Source organism: Cyprinus carpio, chromosome B3 (genome assembly GCF_018340385.1).
Source record: "Cyprinus carpio isolate SPL01 chromosome B3, ASM1834038v1, whole genome shotgun sequence".
Classification (NCBI taxonomy): Eukaryota; Metazoa; Chordata; class Actinopteri; order Cypriniformes; family Cyprinidae; genus Cyprinus; species Cyprinus carpio.
The window spans coordinates 20,232,029-20,248,686 of NC_056599.1; the positions used below are offsets into that span (position 1 = coordinate 20,232,029).

The 16,658-nt window shown below is 38.1% G+C and overlaps 1 protein-coding gene across 1 annotated transcript in view; it reads left to right on the plus strand.

Annotated features, from left to right (window-relative positions):
* Positions 1 to 4,785: 4,785 nt before the first annotated feature.
* LOC109046925 (unconventional myosin-XV-like) overlaps positions 4,786 to 16,658 on the plus strand; it is a 38,043-nt gene continuing 26,170 nt past the window's right edge. Inside the window, exons 1-12 of the mRNA XM_042720154.1 lie at positions 4,786 to 11,134; positions 11,963 to 12,045; positions 12,176 to 12,239; positions 12,489 to 12,598; positions 12,800 to 12,874; positions 13,418 to 13,508; positions 13,611 to 13,616; positions 14,161 to 14,264; positions 14,467 to 14,530; positions 14,635 to 14,748; positions 14,821 to 14,982; positions 15,103 to 15,216. Coding sequence (XP_042576088.1) covers positions 5,600 to 11,134; positions 11,963 to 12,045; positions 12,176 to 12,239; positions 12,489 to 12,598; positions 12,800 to 12,874; positions 13,418 to 13,508; positions 13,611 to 13,616; positions 14,161 to 14,264; positions 14,467 to 14,530; positions 14,635 to 14,748; positions 14,821 to 14,982; positions 15,103 to 15,216 — 6,522 coding nt within the window. The 5' untranslated portion in view covers positions 4,786 to 5,599. The remainder of the gene's footprint in view (positions 11,135 to 11,962; positions 12,046 to 12,175; positions 12,240 to 12,488; positions 12,599 to 12,799; positions 12,875 to 13,417; positions 13,509 to 13,610; positions 13,617 to 14,160; positions 14,265 to 14,466; positions 14,531 to 14,634; positions 14,749 to 14,820; positions 14,983 to 15,102; positions 15,217 to 16,658) is intronic.

Below are 16,658 nucleotides of genomic sequence, written 5' to 3' on the forward strand. Positions count from 1 at the left end.
CACTAGGATCAGATGACAAAGAAGCAATAACCATCATAAAGATGCCACAAAACTATGTTTGCAGATGGATTCCACCAACCCTGGGTTTGCCGTTTTTTACAAGCCTCTTAAACCAACATGTCATAGTCTAAAAAGATCAGAGTTCACTCTTACTTCAAGCACTCCAGTGGATCCATACTAGTTGAGGATAGTTCAAGAAGATACATGATGTTCCTCTAAGGAGCAGCAGCAGCAGCTTGTTGAATTTAAACACTCTACAGTTCTCGCCAGGTATGTTAGTTATTTTATTTTTCTTCGTTTATGGTGTTTTAGTTAATCATTTAAATCATAAAGGGTACGGTTCATCAGTAGTGACCCGGGTGGAGAGCTGAGGTGATGTTTTACTGCACATAACCAAGGGTCATTTACACGTTCACTCACACCGACATGAAACCCAATATATTAAACTTGCTGAGAGAGTTTTAAATGAAGGGTTCCCAGCATGAATCTTTAATTTATGCATAATTGTTTGATAAAATATGGTTATGTGGTGAGGACTTTCTCTGTATATGATTACAGCAGAGCACACTATTAAAGTTCAGCTCACAGCTGAAACATGGGAGGTGACTCAGAAACACTTACATGATGTGAACTGTTAGCTTTCTGTATTCATCTGAAAACCTAGAGCTGCCCACTCTATTCATTACAGAAAACTAGTATAATAGACGACATTAAATATGCATGCTGAGGCACTCGGGCTGTACACACACAACGGACAAGTTTGGACTGGGGAATTATCAAGCCATTGGGAGGCTGTTCCACTTCAGGCTTGATGGGCCTTTGTGTAATTAGCCTACATTTCACAGCGCTAAAATGACGAGCAGGATGACAAGAAACTGTTTTGGAATAACTTGAGGAGTGACGTTTCTACGCTGGAGTTGCTTTGAATGAGCTCGGATGGAAAGATAATGGTAAGAAGGACGAGTGCAGTGCCAATGCGCTACGCTTGTAAACATGACACTTGATGCTGGGGCCATATGGTGAAGTGTGTGTGGGTGTGTGTGTGTATGGCTGCTCTCAGAGCCCGTGCGCTTCAGCTTTTAATTCTCCATTCAGAATCATTTACTGCTTATCTTGAGGTTTTTAGAACCAGAACATAGAAAATAATGTCTTGAGTATTGCAGTCTGACATTGTGAAATGTAGCTTTTATTTAGCATGTTGTAACTTTTATTGAGCAAATGTGTTTTACTACTAGGCTAGTAATAAACTGCACGATCTCTCTTTAAGTTCTTGGTCACAGGAAGTGAAAATTGTGGAGTGTGTGCCTTTATGTAAGGAGTAACAGCAGTAGACCGTTTTGTGAGTTTCTTGTGAGGTCTTTCAAACAGCATTATGTTCTGACTAATATTTTATCATATCTGTAAACTTACAGTGTATTATATTGTCCACACAGTTGCTTTAATCGTGAAGTGGAAAGCATGGAGCAAGAGATTATGTGACACACATGACGTTCATTTCTCGTCTTCTCTAAAGAGCTTTTGCTGCCCCCTGCTGATGTACCAGTGCAATGTCAGGGGAAATGTACAAAATATAGTGGTACAACAGCTTGTCAGTGGAGAAGCACACTCATTCAGAGATACACCTACTATACCTTTAGTGCACCTTTTAGGTTCACCCCAAAATGAAAATTTGCTCAAAATGTACTCACTTTTAAGACCATCCAAGATGTAGATGAGTTTGTTTCTTTTTTAGAACAGATTTGGAGAAATTTAGCATTACATCACTTGCTCACCAGTGGATCCTCTGAAGTGAATGGGTGCCGTCAGAATGAGAGTCCAAACAGCTGGTAAAAACATCACAATAATCTACAAGTGATCCACACATCTCCAGTCCACCAATTAATGTTCTGTGAAAAGCTGTGTTTGTAAGAAACCCTGTTAAAAAACAGCATATGCTGGTTAGGGATGTTTTGAAGCATGGCAGCTGGTTTAAGCTAGTTTAAGGCCCTTAGTTGGTCATGAGCTGGTTTAAGCTGGTCATGTGCTGGTCCTAAACCACCAGACAAAAACATGAAACTTTTCATTTCACAAGACATTATCTGATGGACTGGAGTCGTGTGAATTACTTGTGGATTATTGTCATGTTTTTATCAGCTGTTTGGAATCTCATTCTGACGGCACCCATTCACTGCAGAGGATCCATTGGTGAGCAAGTGATATATTGCTAAATTTCTCCAAATCTGTTCTGATTAAAAAACAAACACATTTACAACATTTACAAAGTTGCAGTTTTTGCACATTTTCTTTCTCTGACATTATACTGATACTATATTGAACAATTATTGACATTACAAATATTGACAGAGAAGGAGCTTTAATAAATGAGTTTTTGTAGATGGACACTTGGTCGCTGCCTATGACGATGCATTTTCATCTTTGAAACTTGGAGGCAAGAACAACATCTCTGCAGCCACTGCCTGTTAGCCATTAGCTTGTAATAGGGGTCAGGGGGTTTGTTTACATACAGAGCCAGACCTTTTGTTTCTAGAATAACAGAAATTGTATACCTGCCGGTTTCTTAGATGTATATAATGCTTTTATGTCATGTAATGCATATTGTCGAAATCAGGAAACACGCAAGTCAGATTACCATTGCTTTTGTTCCACCACAGCACTTTGAGTAGATGACTGTTTGTATGCGGGCAGTTTTTAAATCTGAAAGAGGGCAATTAGAGCGAGGAACCATATAATAGATCAGCCCTTACATGAACATACAATGAGTTAGTCAAGCATAGTTAAATGCAGCACACAGAGAATGGATCTTATATGTCAGAACATTATATTACGATGGATAACTTTGAGCACCTCTTTTTGAAAAGGGTTCGGATGTAATAATTTTTGAAAGCAATTTTTACGGTAAGTGTTACAGCTATTAGCATGATTATGAAAATACTTTTACAAATTATTATGCTTTTATGATGTATATTTCTTGTAAAATGCTAGTTAGGACTACAATTTACTTTACTAAAATATTATAAATATTCATAAAATAAATAAATGGAGATGATTAATTTGATGGTATTATATAAATATCACAAGATTATATTGAAAATAAGTAGCCCTACTTTTTATTTAAAGCATTTATATTTGTATATATACTTATATATTCCTTTCATTATTTCTTTCAATATATGGCCATTTAACAATATATCTTGGACATTTGACCACTTTTCTATAGACCCCAGATGCCCTTTTTAGGATTTCCCTTCATTATTTATTGATTGATGGCTGGCATTGCCAAGCAAGAGGAGGTTCATTACGCTAATCTAACACTTTGTTTGTTTGTGCATGACAAAACTGCACTTGTGTGGTGTAGCTTAATTGTATTAATTTAGATAAATCACTGACACAATAACGAGAATGTATTTTCTTCAGTGATGCTGGAGTCACTTACCACAAAACAAACAATAATTAATTAAACATTAATATGAACAGCAAATAAAAGGTTTGTGGATTGAAAAGTAGATGTGGGCATATTTTAGAGGCTGTCGTTGCAGTCATTTGACATTTCATGTGGAAAAGATGATGTTTGGCATTTATTTGTTTGGTGTGAGACAATGCATAGATTAAGTCACTTAGACAACTTGCTTCTAACCATTTATAACACCACTGAAATTTAATCTAGTCCTCCCCTGAACCTCTTGATTGTAACCTTACCCAGCACTTGGTCTAGGCTTGGATTTAAACAGGTTCATTTAGGGTTTGTGGTATGCATTGCGTCTCGTCAGGGAGACAATAAGCTATGCATCTACACCAATATTTTTTTTTGCTTCCCTTTATATTTACCCTTATATATTAATATGTATTTAGTTCCTAATGAAAGTACTGCTGTATATATCCTTAAAAATTATCTGACTTTCGGAGTGCCATTTAATAATGAAACAAAACAAACCAACTTGTTATACTGATTCTTTATTTTGCATTTTATTACATTGATAGACATAACTGTTGTGCATTGGAAATAGATTGGACAAGCAGCTCATAATCTCTTCTTGGACTTGTTTCAATGCGTAACCGCTGAAAAGCTGACACACTGTAAGAGGCAAAATTACTCAACTTAAATTACACTGATATCCATCTCTTCTAGCAAGGAAAATGACAACCAAATTAAATCATGAAAAAATATGTTTTGCGCAAATATCACCTACATGTAATATCACATACATATGCAATAATTGCATGGGATAGTGAATATATGAAGTTAACAATGAATGGGGTCACTCTATATTTAGAACTTTTCCGATTAATATTTCATTATTTCTTAGTGAACTGAATACAGTCCAGCCATTAAGAATTAATCCCTAGCAGTGTCATGAACTCTGGAATATTAAGTGGTCAGCAGAGAAATAATCATGCATGCAGCTTAGTATGTAAATTTGTGATTCTAGTCCATGATAAAAACTGAATTTTCTAAAACCGGACATATTAAGGTACATATGTATCAGACACATGATAGCATTATAATAATGTATGTTGATACTCGTTTGAATTTTGTCCTGCTCATAAAAATATATTTAGAAGTGCTAATTACTCTCCAAAGTCATCCTGCCAATAAAGTGTAACATAAAACATATATCATGTCTGTCTAAACATGCAAGCTAAATATATATATTTTGTGCATATAATATACTTTTGCTCAATTTTATTTGGTCTAAACTATAAAAAAATTGTTATATCAATTCAGTTCATTCAAATGATTTCCATCTCCAATAGTTCTGTTAGATGGTTGATAATTTTACTTTAAATCAAAATATCATTCTGCAAGTCACTGCTCAATCAAAAAACAGAAAACAAAACTTGTCTGGCACAACAATATAAAATTACAAGCTTTTTATTTGTTTGGTATTCTAATAATATTAAACATTTAACCCACCTCAGATGTGATGGAGGAGACATTCCTCTTCGGTCAGTATCATTACCATACTTAAGTTCTATTTGGAAATGTCCTCAGACACAGTTTAGTAACAGCTCAGCCAACATGCATTATTTATATAGGAATGAGCCAAACAGCTAATGTTACCGTAAGTCAGTGTAGTTGATACATTTAAGGTGCCCTTCGCAACTATCACGGGGAGCCCTCGCATACTTTCGGACACATGCATCTGGAGCTCTTGAAGGACACTACCTGCAAAACTCAAGAGGACAAAAAGTATAACTGGAGTACTTCTCCCAAGGCATGAAAAAGCTTATATTCACGGATGCCCGTTTCGTCTGTGGGAAATCTCTTGCCAAAATTCGCACTACAGCCAAGGACACAACTCTGTCGGACATTTCTGAAATGTGAGGAATTCACCTGTAAGGTAGAGTTCTGAAAAAAGAGCTATCAGCATTTTGGCTTTTGTGTTAAGTGGAAATGCTTTTTCTTATTCTCAAAAGACAAAATTAGACATATAATTAATAACTTTTTTTTTGTGATGTAAGTGATCTACTTGCATTTCAGACTCATTTACGCTATGTTGAAGCTGTATTACACATTTGTATAACAGTTTGAGTTTTCTGTCACTGACCACCCATTTTTGGCACAGTGACATATATTGCATGATTTTTGGAGAAGGACAAAATGCCACCAAAGAAAGCAGACAAAGCTGCACCTAAGAAAGGTGCAAAGGGGGAAGCAAAAGAAGAGACAAAGGCAGCAAAAGATGACAAGAAAGGGGGTAAGGGAGGCAAGGGGAAAGAGGATCCAAAGAAAGGAAAAGGAAAGGGCAAACAAGCTCCTAGTGAGTCTGAGGAGGCCTCAGAGGCGGAAAGGAGTGAGGTTGAGGACAGTGAAGCAGTGGATGAAGAGGATGTGCAAAGTGAGGATGATGGTGGTAAAAAGGGAAAAGGAAAAGCTGCTCTGAAGGGAGCGTCCAAAGCTATGGCAGTAAAGGCTGTAGCTAAGCCAAAGCGTGGCCAGGCAGCAGAGGAAGGTGTTGATCCAAAAACTGGTAAGCGTGCCAATATTAAGGCTGCATCTAAAGCTGTGACAGGATTCCAACCTGAAGAGAAGAAGCCACAACTTCAGCTAGGTAAAATGAAGGACATAAACCTGAAAGGGGCCTCATCAGCTATGATGGGCTTTGCTGTTCAGGGTCAGGAGGATGTTCAAAAGAAAGATGATGCTAAAGCTCATTTAAAAGGTGCTTCTAAAGTTCTCACAGGTCTGACAGGAAAATCCCCATTTTTTTCAAAGCCTGCCCCAAAACAGTCTAAAAAGCTAAAAAGCACATCTAGGCTTTTCATGGGACTATCTGGCAGCAAAAAGAAAAAAGGTATGACACCAAAGGCATTACAAAGTACATCAAAGTTGTTTTCAGGTTTCGGAAAGTCCAAAGCTACAGAAGATGACAAAAATAAAAAAGAGGAGAGTGGCAGAACATTCTTATTACTCAGTATTGGTGGGAAGGCGAATAAAAATGCAGCAGCCACCTCTGGACTGGGAGGCAAATTCAAAGGCTTTTTTGGTAAAAAGAAAACTGGAGCTGCACAATTCAAGAGTAAAGGATGGGCTCTGGGGAAGATAGCAGGAGCAACAAACTGGCTAACTAGCAAATTCATCTCATCCAAAGCATCTAGACGACTAGGTCGCTCTGTTCGTTATGACGGGTCAAGTGTGGGGCGATATCAGGGCTATCAGAATGGAGGTTATGAATATGATGAGGGTGAGTTCAGCTATGAAGAAGATGACTATGTTCAAAGCAGTTATAGCAGAAATAATCCCCGGGGACGATATAGAAGCAGAAATCATGACAGCTATGGTCAGGGGCGCTATAGAGGACCACATCAGTATGACTACTTTGAAGATGACCAGGAGTATTATGATTATCCTGAAGATGAGTATGGATTCTATGATGAGGAGAACGAATACTATGATCCAGTGTATGAGGATGAGTATGGAGATGAGTATCTTGATGAAGATTATTATGATCAGTATCAGTATGATGGAAGACACCCTTATGGTTATTATGATGATAGAATGGACTATGGTTACAGGCACCAGAGAATCGATGAATTTGGATACCCTGTTGATGGTATGGAATACTATGATGAAATGGGTTATGCAATGGAAGATGAATTTGGCTACCTTGGTAATGATGTGGAATATTATGACTATGGATACTATCCAGAACAGTTGGTCTATTATGGTGATCAGCAAAATTATTATACTCACTATGATGGTGTTTCAGATGCCTACATGATGTATCCAGGTTATCAAAATGCATACAATCAAAACCAGTACATGTACAGCGGAGAAAACGCTGCGGTTTACACTGACCCTCAGATGGCTGTTAACCAGCCATTTATGTACACGGTGGAGGACGTCATGGATCCAACAGAACCCCCAGAAATGTACGGTAATGAATATGTTCAAATACCAACCCAGGGAATATTGACTGAGGATTCATTCAGATTTCCAAGACCACAAGTACGACTGTTTGGAAAAGAAAAACTTGAAATTTCAAGTCCAGTTTCTCAGATTCCCAGGAGTGATCTTGAGATGATTCAAGACCAATATGAACACCAGCCATTTGTTTCACCTATGAGCTTTCCTCTATATACGCCACAACAACCAGAAGCTGTACAAAGGTCATTATCTCCAGCCCCTATATTAATTCAGCAAGGACCAGCAACAATTATACCACCTAGTAGTCCCATTTTAACCCGATCACTCCAAATACCATCCTCGCCTGTTCTTCAAGCAAGACCTTTTTCGTCTCCAATACCAGTGTCACCTGTCCTAAGTAGACATTCTTTTGGACCTGTTGGACCCATGCCACTCTCAACACCAGCATCTCCAGTTCTGTCCGCAAGGAGATTCGATCCAACTATGGGTGATCCAGTCTCTCCCCATTTAGTCTATCCAGATCCCATGTTTCAGAGATTTGATTTTCCACATGAAAATATCCAACCAATAACAATGAGACAATTTAACCATCTCCCCTCACCACAGCTCTCCTTAAGACAAAGCAATTTTTCAACTCGAAGCAGTCCTATACCTCGCCAAAGATCTGATATGTATGAGGAAATGAGTCCAAGGTTCTCACCAAGGCAGTCTAGAATGTTTGGCCCACCTTCATACAATAATAATGCACAAAGGCAGTTCTCTCCTATCCAAAGGAGAAAATTTAGTCCCCCTTCTTCTCCACAACCATCCAGAAGAGCACCATCACCAATAGCTTCTTTAAGGGGAAAATCTCCAACCCCCCAGAGAAAGCCATTTGGTTCTAGAGCACCATCTCCTCTTGTTAATGGAAGAGAGAGTCCTCCAATGTCTCCACGAGGCTCAATGAGAAGAAGAAGTCCTCCTTCTTCACCTAGAGCAGCCCTGAGGCAAAGTGCTAGTCCTACCCCTCCAATAAAATCTCGTTTCAGGCCAATTGGTAGAAGCAATCAGGAGTCTTTGATGTCATCAAGATCTATGAGGAAAAGGTCTCTTTCACCACAACCATCATTACGGAGGAGGAGCCCTCCACTGTCTCCAACAATAGGCCAACAGTCACCAGAGGAGAGCTCTCCATACCCACCCCGCAGAGTCACATCTCCCATCCAAAGACCCCTGTCTCCAAGACCAATATCTCCTTTTGCTTCTAGACCTCAGAGACCTCTTTCACCATCACCATCAGCATTTTCTGGCAGAATTCAGCATGACCCACAACATCTGCCTACTCGTTCATCCACACGTAGATTCAGAGGATTTGGTGGGAACAAAGTGCCAATGGGAACAGTTAAGCCATCTCCTGTCAATCCAATTTTTCAAAGAAAAGGTCATCATGGTACTCCTCAAATGCACAATGTCGCTCCATTCAGATCTTCCATCCATAATGCATCCATGGGTTCAGGAGCTTTGAATCAAAGTGCTAGATCCTCCCCCATCATGTTGGCAAGACAAGGTTCCAGACCAGCAGTGTTTCAAGACTCTAAGAGATTTTTTCTACCTGGAACACCAAATCAACAAAGAGTTTTTCATAGACCTGTTGGGAGAGGGCGTCCTGTTGTGAGAGTACCAATAAGTCCTGTTCCTTTCAGGCAATCAATAAGAGGCCAGAGCCATCCCCTTGTAATGAATGCTCAACCACCTTTTCCTCAACGGGTTCCAATAAAACAGCCTGGAGTATCTTCACCACAACTCTCTGTGAGACATGTTCCAACCCCATGTCCATCACCTCAACTTTCAATGAGAGCTGGTTCACCAATGTCTGTACGATCCCCATCGCCGATCCTCTCATCCTCTATACAGAGAAATGCTCTGCATAATGAATTAATCAATCGTGCCTCACTCAGATCACAATTTCCTTCGAGTATCACTCCTCAGCCTCAAGTAATAACTGAATTTGCCCAGACAGTTCAACAAAGGTCATCTCCTCTACTAACAAATGCTTTACAGAACCCAAATCTTGCTGCCGCTTCATTCAGTTCACCTCTTCCAAGGTTTAAATCCCCAATGTCGCAGATCAACCGAAATTTATCTCAGAGCGCTTCTCCAGCCTTAACAAATGCATTGCAAAATCCACTTCTCCGTAATGCCACTTACCACTCACCTTTACAAATGTCTGCATCTCCTCATTCTATAGTGGCACCTCAAGAGGTTCAGGTAACCAGTCAGATTTCTTCTCCAATGCTCTCTAATGCATTGCAAAACCCTTACCTACGTAATGCATCTCTCACTTCCCCACTGCAGAGAAGCACATCTCCTTATTCTCCTGCAGCTACTCAGCAGGAACCGCAAAACATTTTGCAATCATCTTCAGCGCTAACCAATGCACTAAAAAATCCTCAGTTACGCAGTGCCTCATACATCTCACCTCTTCAGCGGAACACATCTTTATATGCTCCAGTGATGTCACAACCCGAACAGCAAGCATCCGTATTATCAAATGCCCTTAAGAATCCTAACTTAAGAAATGCATCCTATTCCTCTCCTTTACAGAAAAATCCTACTCCTTTCCAGCAAGCACAGGATTATTCCTCCCCTTTGTCAAATGCATTAAAGAATCCAAGCCTTCAAGGTGCCTCCTTTCGACTACCTGATACATCAATAATATCTAGGAATTTTGGAGGCCAAAAAGAGGAGACTACTACATCTGTTCTGTCAAATGCTTTGCAAAACCCTAGTCTCCGGAAAGCAACTTACAGGCTCCCAGATGGTACAATAATATCAAGAAATGAGCCAGCACAACCAGCTCCATCTCCCTCACTGTTATCCAATGCTCTTCAGAATCCTAACATTCGAAAAGCAAGTTACAGGCTTCCCGATGGAACACTTGTATCCACTAGCACTGATGAAGCCGCGGACACAACAAATTCCTCACCATACCTAGGAAGTGCTCTACAGAATATTAACCTACGTAAGGCCACCTATAAACTACCTGATGGCTCTCTCTTCTCTCGAAACCAACCAGCAGAACAGTCTTCTTCCCCACTTCTTTCAAGTGCTCTTCTGAATTCAAACCTTCGTAAAGCTTCCTACAGACTTCCTGATGGAACCCTTTTGACTAAGAGTTCTGAACAAGAACCAGAGAAATCAATTTCATCTAATTTGTCAAGTGCACTAAAAAATGTTGGTAAGGCCAACTATCGCCTACCTAGTACCTCTGGCCTGTTTAGAAATCCAAAACAAGAGCAAGCTCCCCCTTCAATGCTGTCCAGTGCCCTTCAGAACCAAAACCTTCGTAAAGCATCTTACAGATTGCCTGATGGATCAATTGTGACAAGAGGTCAACCAGCTCAAAGTGAATCTCCCACATCACCCTTTCTGGGAAATGCCTTGACGAACATTAACTTACGCAAAGCATCCTACAAGTTGCCGTCAACACTGGGACGTTCTCCAGAGGACCCAAGGTACGCAGTAGTGACCCCTCAGATTCAGGGCCAGTCTGGTGAACACTGGGCTCAAAATCAAATACTAGATCTTCATGAGCCAGATGATGTCTGGTCTTCTGAAAGAGTCCTCCCTCATCATACTGTTCAGAACCTCACAAAATGGTCCATGTATAGGGATGAAGAACTGGAGAATTTTGTCATCCCTGTGTTTCCTGGCCAAGAGACAGATAGCACAGAACCTGCATGGCTACCAGATAGAGAAGGCGAACCTCAAGGGAACTGGTATGACAAGGTAACATAACTGGCATATAGTTGCTTTATATAAGAAACTGTTGTTTAGGTTTTTTTTTTTTTTTTTTGTTGCTATCTAGACTTTACCTGTGAAATTGTTGTACACTACAAATAAATACACTAGAAAAATATCTGTGCCACTAGAATGATGCTATATTATGACTGATTTGATGCTTCAGATTAAATGATTAGATTAGAAAGACTGAAATTTAGGTTTAAAACTATGGGTCAAAAACAATGCCAGGAAATGTCAAATATCAAACAAAAATATTATGACTTGTTTATTTAGTGGATATTAGACAATATAGACTATGGATGACTGCATGGATAGATGGATGGATATTTTTTTTTATATAAATAATCAACATAAAATATAAATGACTGGGCAAACTCAAAACAAGAACAATAGCCACAGTGCACCAAAACACACCTGCCACGCCAGCTATATTACAAAAGCATACAGGTATCATTTCAACAGACCTTAGTCAGAGTAGCAGCATATTAAATTTTTTGACAGGAATAAAAACAATGCTGCGAGAGACAGAAATACAGTGTGTTCAATTGATTGTGCATGCCAGTTGTTTATGAAATATTTTACAAAAAATCTTTCAGTAGACAAAAACTCAATAAATCCATGCATGCCCTTGCAAAGACTATAAATCTTGTAAGCCTGTACCTCACAGCTTTATTTAAATCTTTGTAAAATTCAATATGACATCAAACCTGACTAATGTCTGTAAGGAAATATAGTGAGAAATACTGGCCTTATATCATGATTGGTTTACACATTGTTTACACAATATTTGTCTTTTACTTGAATGCTTTTTAGATGTACTCAATTCGAAGTCTGCCCACAATGTTGTACCGTGAATGTGCAGAGGAGGATGGCTTTGAGGACATGACACAGCTTGAGTATGAAATTACTGAATAAGATGAATGCTATTTAACTATACACACACACACATACAGTATATATGATAACTGAGATTCTGTGTTCAAATTTAAAAGAAAATGCTTTCGAAAAGAATAAATCTCTTTCCAGGGAGCTGCACGAAGGTGCTGTGTTACTGAATTTGAAGAAAAGGTTTGAACGCAATTTGATATATGTAAGTAAACTGCAAAGTCCACTGCATATTTGCGCATCTTAGTTATAAAGAAACACATAAATGTACTATTCATGTGTTTCTTTAGACCTAAAAATATGTTTTTTTAAATAAAATAAAAATAGTATTATACTGTAAAATGTTTATTGCTAAAGATTTTGTGAACTTTAAAATGAATAAAACTCTAATTAAATTAATTAATGAACTGTTATCCAAAACAGATTATGAACAAATAATTTTGTTTTCTTCCAAACTTACATTGGAAGCATCCTGGTGTCTGTTAACCCATACAAGATGTTCAACATCTATGGAACAGATATGGTTCTGCAACACAAAGGACATGCGCTTGGAGAGAATCCTCCGTAAGTTCATTCATTCATTCATTCATTCATTCATTCATTCATTCATTCATTCATCCATTCACAATATTAATTGAACAAATTAATTCATTTATATTTTTTGCACCACTTTTATAAAATGACATTTCTTATCAATGCAAGGCTAATTCCTTATAATGTACTTTTTTCTTTAATGTATTGTGCTTCTCCAATTTGTGTCTGCAGACATCTATTTGCTATTGCAAATGCCTCATACACAAAAATGATGGATGCCAAAGAAAACCAGTGCATTATTATCAGGTAGGATTTAGGTACACATTTGATTACTTCACAGAATGTAAGTGAACACTGTTCAACTAACCTAACTCATAATACTGTGGTATGGAAAGATCAAATAAAAGAAAATTTTCAGAATTCAAATGGGCTGATCTATGTCCTGTCACCTCAAGTAGTCTTTTACACTGATGGATCCATCAGTGTCAGTTCTACTTGACACAGCTGATCGCCTGGAACACTTTAAACCTAGCTCTGACGGAGACAGCTGTAAGGAAAGACTACTGATGTCTAGGCCATGATTGCACCAGCAGATCATGTCTCTGTGAAATGCACCCATGGCTGTTCAGAGTTGCTGGAACGACAGTCAAACTCAAGCATTCGATTTCACCTGTGTCTGATGATCAGACACCTAGCTCATTACTTAAGTGCATAGCAAAAGACAAGGAAATCGGTTCCTCACGTGCCAAGCCACTTTCTGTGCCAATTTAAAGTGCAATTAAGTAGTTAAACTGGTAATTTAGGGGGTTACAGTCATCATGTTGTTTGAATGTGCTTATTGCCTTTCAGTGGGGAGAGTGGCTCTGGTAAAACGGAGACCACAAAGCTAGTGCTCCGGTACTTAGCCGCAATACATCACAAACAGAACATCACACAGCAGGTATGAGTTACACTTATAAACTCTTTTAAAACTATTAAAACTGTTCATATACAATTTATAACTCATCTTTTTCTTCTATTTTACTTTTATGCAACAATACAGATTGAGGTATTGTACTTCTGTATGGCCTTCTGTTGTTTGTACCCTATATGTTGCATGGGATGTTGCACTTTGTGATATGCAACATGTGCAAATGTTATAGAGTATTAAAAAAGGATTAACATTGTAACAGAGGTGATGAATCATTTATAGAAATTTAAGTAAAAGGGCAACACAACAGCAAAAAGTGTAATGTTCATATTGTCATCATATGCACATTTTGCTATAGAAACAGTAAATATTAAGACTTGTCAAAGATTGTTTCTTTTAAAAAAGTGTATTTTGTCTTATTGCACGAACAGATTTTTTTGACAGGTTATAAACAAGCTCAAAAATAAGTGAAAAATATCCCCAGAATGCAGTAATACAATATACACTCACATTCAAGATATAATCTAGGAACGCATGTCTCATGCAGTGTTGCTCTTTTGAGTAAATTGATCTTGTTTTAAGTATTTTAGATAGTTTAACAGGATAGTACTTTGCAGTGTTGTACAAATTACAGCAGTTTATTGCTACATCCTTCACACAGTTATGTATTTATGGCTTACAGATTCTTGAAGCAACTCCTCTTTTAGAGTCTTTTGGAAATGCCAAAACCGTACGGAACGATAACTCCAGTCGATTTGGGAAATACATGGAAATATTTATGGAAGAGTAAGTTCATCAATATCAAGTCTCTTTACTGTGTTATGGATACACATAAGAGGAAGCACTTCTTCGGAGTGCATTTACAACTGAAAGAGGACAACAGGGTCAAGATTAACACGAGGCTAGTTAAAAGGCCTGTATGTTGGCGTACATGGGTTAAGTTGCAAATGACATATTAATGCTTGTCTGATTTTCCTGCTTCAAACAGAGGGGTAATCAGTGGTGCCATAACCTCACAGTATCTACTTGAAAAGTCCAGGATTGTGTTTCAGGTATTCTTTATAATGCTCTTATGGACATTTAAAAGTTCATCATTCAATAAACCAATTATTTGCAGAAATCTAAAATGTTAATTTCCTTCATTTTTATCTCTTAGGCCAAAGATGAAAGAAACTATCACATTTTTTATGAGATGCTTGCTGGCCTTCCTTCACAGCAGAAACAGTCTTTATACCTTCAAGACGCAGAGACATATTATTACCTCAATCAAGTAAGATCATTGTAGCAATAAAAGCCTCAAAAATTCAAAAGCGCCGCTGTTTGACTGCTCTTTTTGGTTGCGGGTGGAGACTGTGAGATTGTTGGCAAAAATGATGGGGAGGACTTCCGCAGGCTCCTCAGCGCCATGGAAATACTTCACTTCAGTGCCGAAGACCAGAGCGGTATCTTCAGGATCCTGTCTTCCATCCTCCACTTAGGAAATGTCTTCTTCGAGAGATATGAGGTACAGTGAAACTCAATCTAATGTATCCTGCTCACTTGGATTTCCCTCATGTTGCTGTGTTATGTTGCTCTTTTTCAGTGGTGCCATGAATTAAGTTTTTTTGACTCTATATCTTGGCAGACTGAGTCTCAGGAAGTGGCATCAGTTGTGAGCGCTCAGGAGATCCGAGTGGTGGCTGAAATTCTACAGATTTCCCCTGAGGGTCTACAGAAGTCCATTACTTTCAAAGTCACGGTAAGAAAAAACCTGCTTGGATTCAATGGGTTCAATACTAAACAAAACATTATCACCAGTTACATAACACAGATGCTAGTTTGTGTTTCTGGATATGCTTTATATTTAATTGTAATTTCTGCATGATATCCATTCATCCTTGTCACTAAAAAACTAATGTTAGTTTTTGTTTGATTTTTGTTTTATATTATTGTGTGTGTATGTGGGAATATAATGTGTGTTTTTATATCTTTTGCGTGTGGAGAAATATGTGTGTGTTATATATGTGTGTTTCCTTAGAACTACGAAGTATGTATTTTGAAACCACTGGTTTAATAAAATGAAAATGCTATTATACTGTAAATATTTTATTACTAAGAATTTTATGTGAAAAAATAAATTACATTCTAATTAAATTAATTATTTGAATGAACTGTTCTCAAAAGTTGATAATAAACTTTTGTTTCATTTCAAGACTTGCAATGTCAGTAATAAAACAAAAAACAAAACAAATAAACAATCCAGAACTCACATTTAACCACTTTTACATTTATTTGCCCATGTCATATCTTTACTATTATTTATTGACTGAATACATTTCATAGCATTGGATGATAAAATAAAGCAGGGATAGGCAACTTCGGTCCTGGAGGGCCACTGTCCTGCAGAGTTTAGCTCCAACCCTAATTAAACACACCTGAACAAGGCAATCAGTGTTTTCGGGATTACTAGATAGATACAGGCAGGTGAGTTTTTATGAGGGCTGAAGCTAAACTCTGCAGGATAGTGGCCCTCCAGGACCGGAGTTGCCTATCCCTGTAATGCTAAATTTATTTTTTCTCAGAACTAGCATTATTTTCTGAGCCATTTTTGTGTTAACTTTTACTAGATTTACAGATCATTTTCACTGGATGTAGGAAGTCAGTTTCCCTCAAACACACACAGGCGTGGTTCAGCAAAGGAATATGTTACACTAATATTTGAGAACCACAAAGAATCAATTTTGAACAAATGTTTTGTTTTTAAATGCTCATTTGAAAAGCATGCAGTCTTTCTCTATAACAGATGAACTGTTTTGTCATAATGACATTCATACATTTTAAGTGTGACTTAATGACTTGAGTGTCTAACCGGTTTCATAGACAAGGCTTAAGTCAAGTCCAAGACTAAAATGCATGTCTGGGCTGTTTTAACTGAAAGAACTTGCACTGACTGATCTTAAAATATGTCTGTTCCATTGTTATGTATGAAGATGCACACCAGTAGTGTGTTTATCTAAGGCATGTTTATAAAAGCTAATTGAACTATGGCCTAATCCTGGTTTAACCTAAGCCCTGTCTGTCAAACGGATCCTAAATATTTTTGCAGCCACTGCATATTGTGTTTCACATGAACTGGCACTGTTTGAGATAAACTGGACTCAAGAATATTAACAGGAAGAGTCAGTGACACAGCTCTAGACC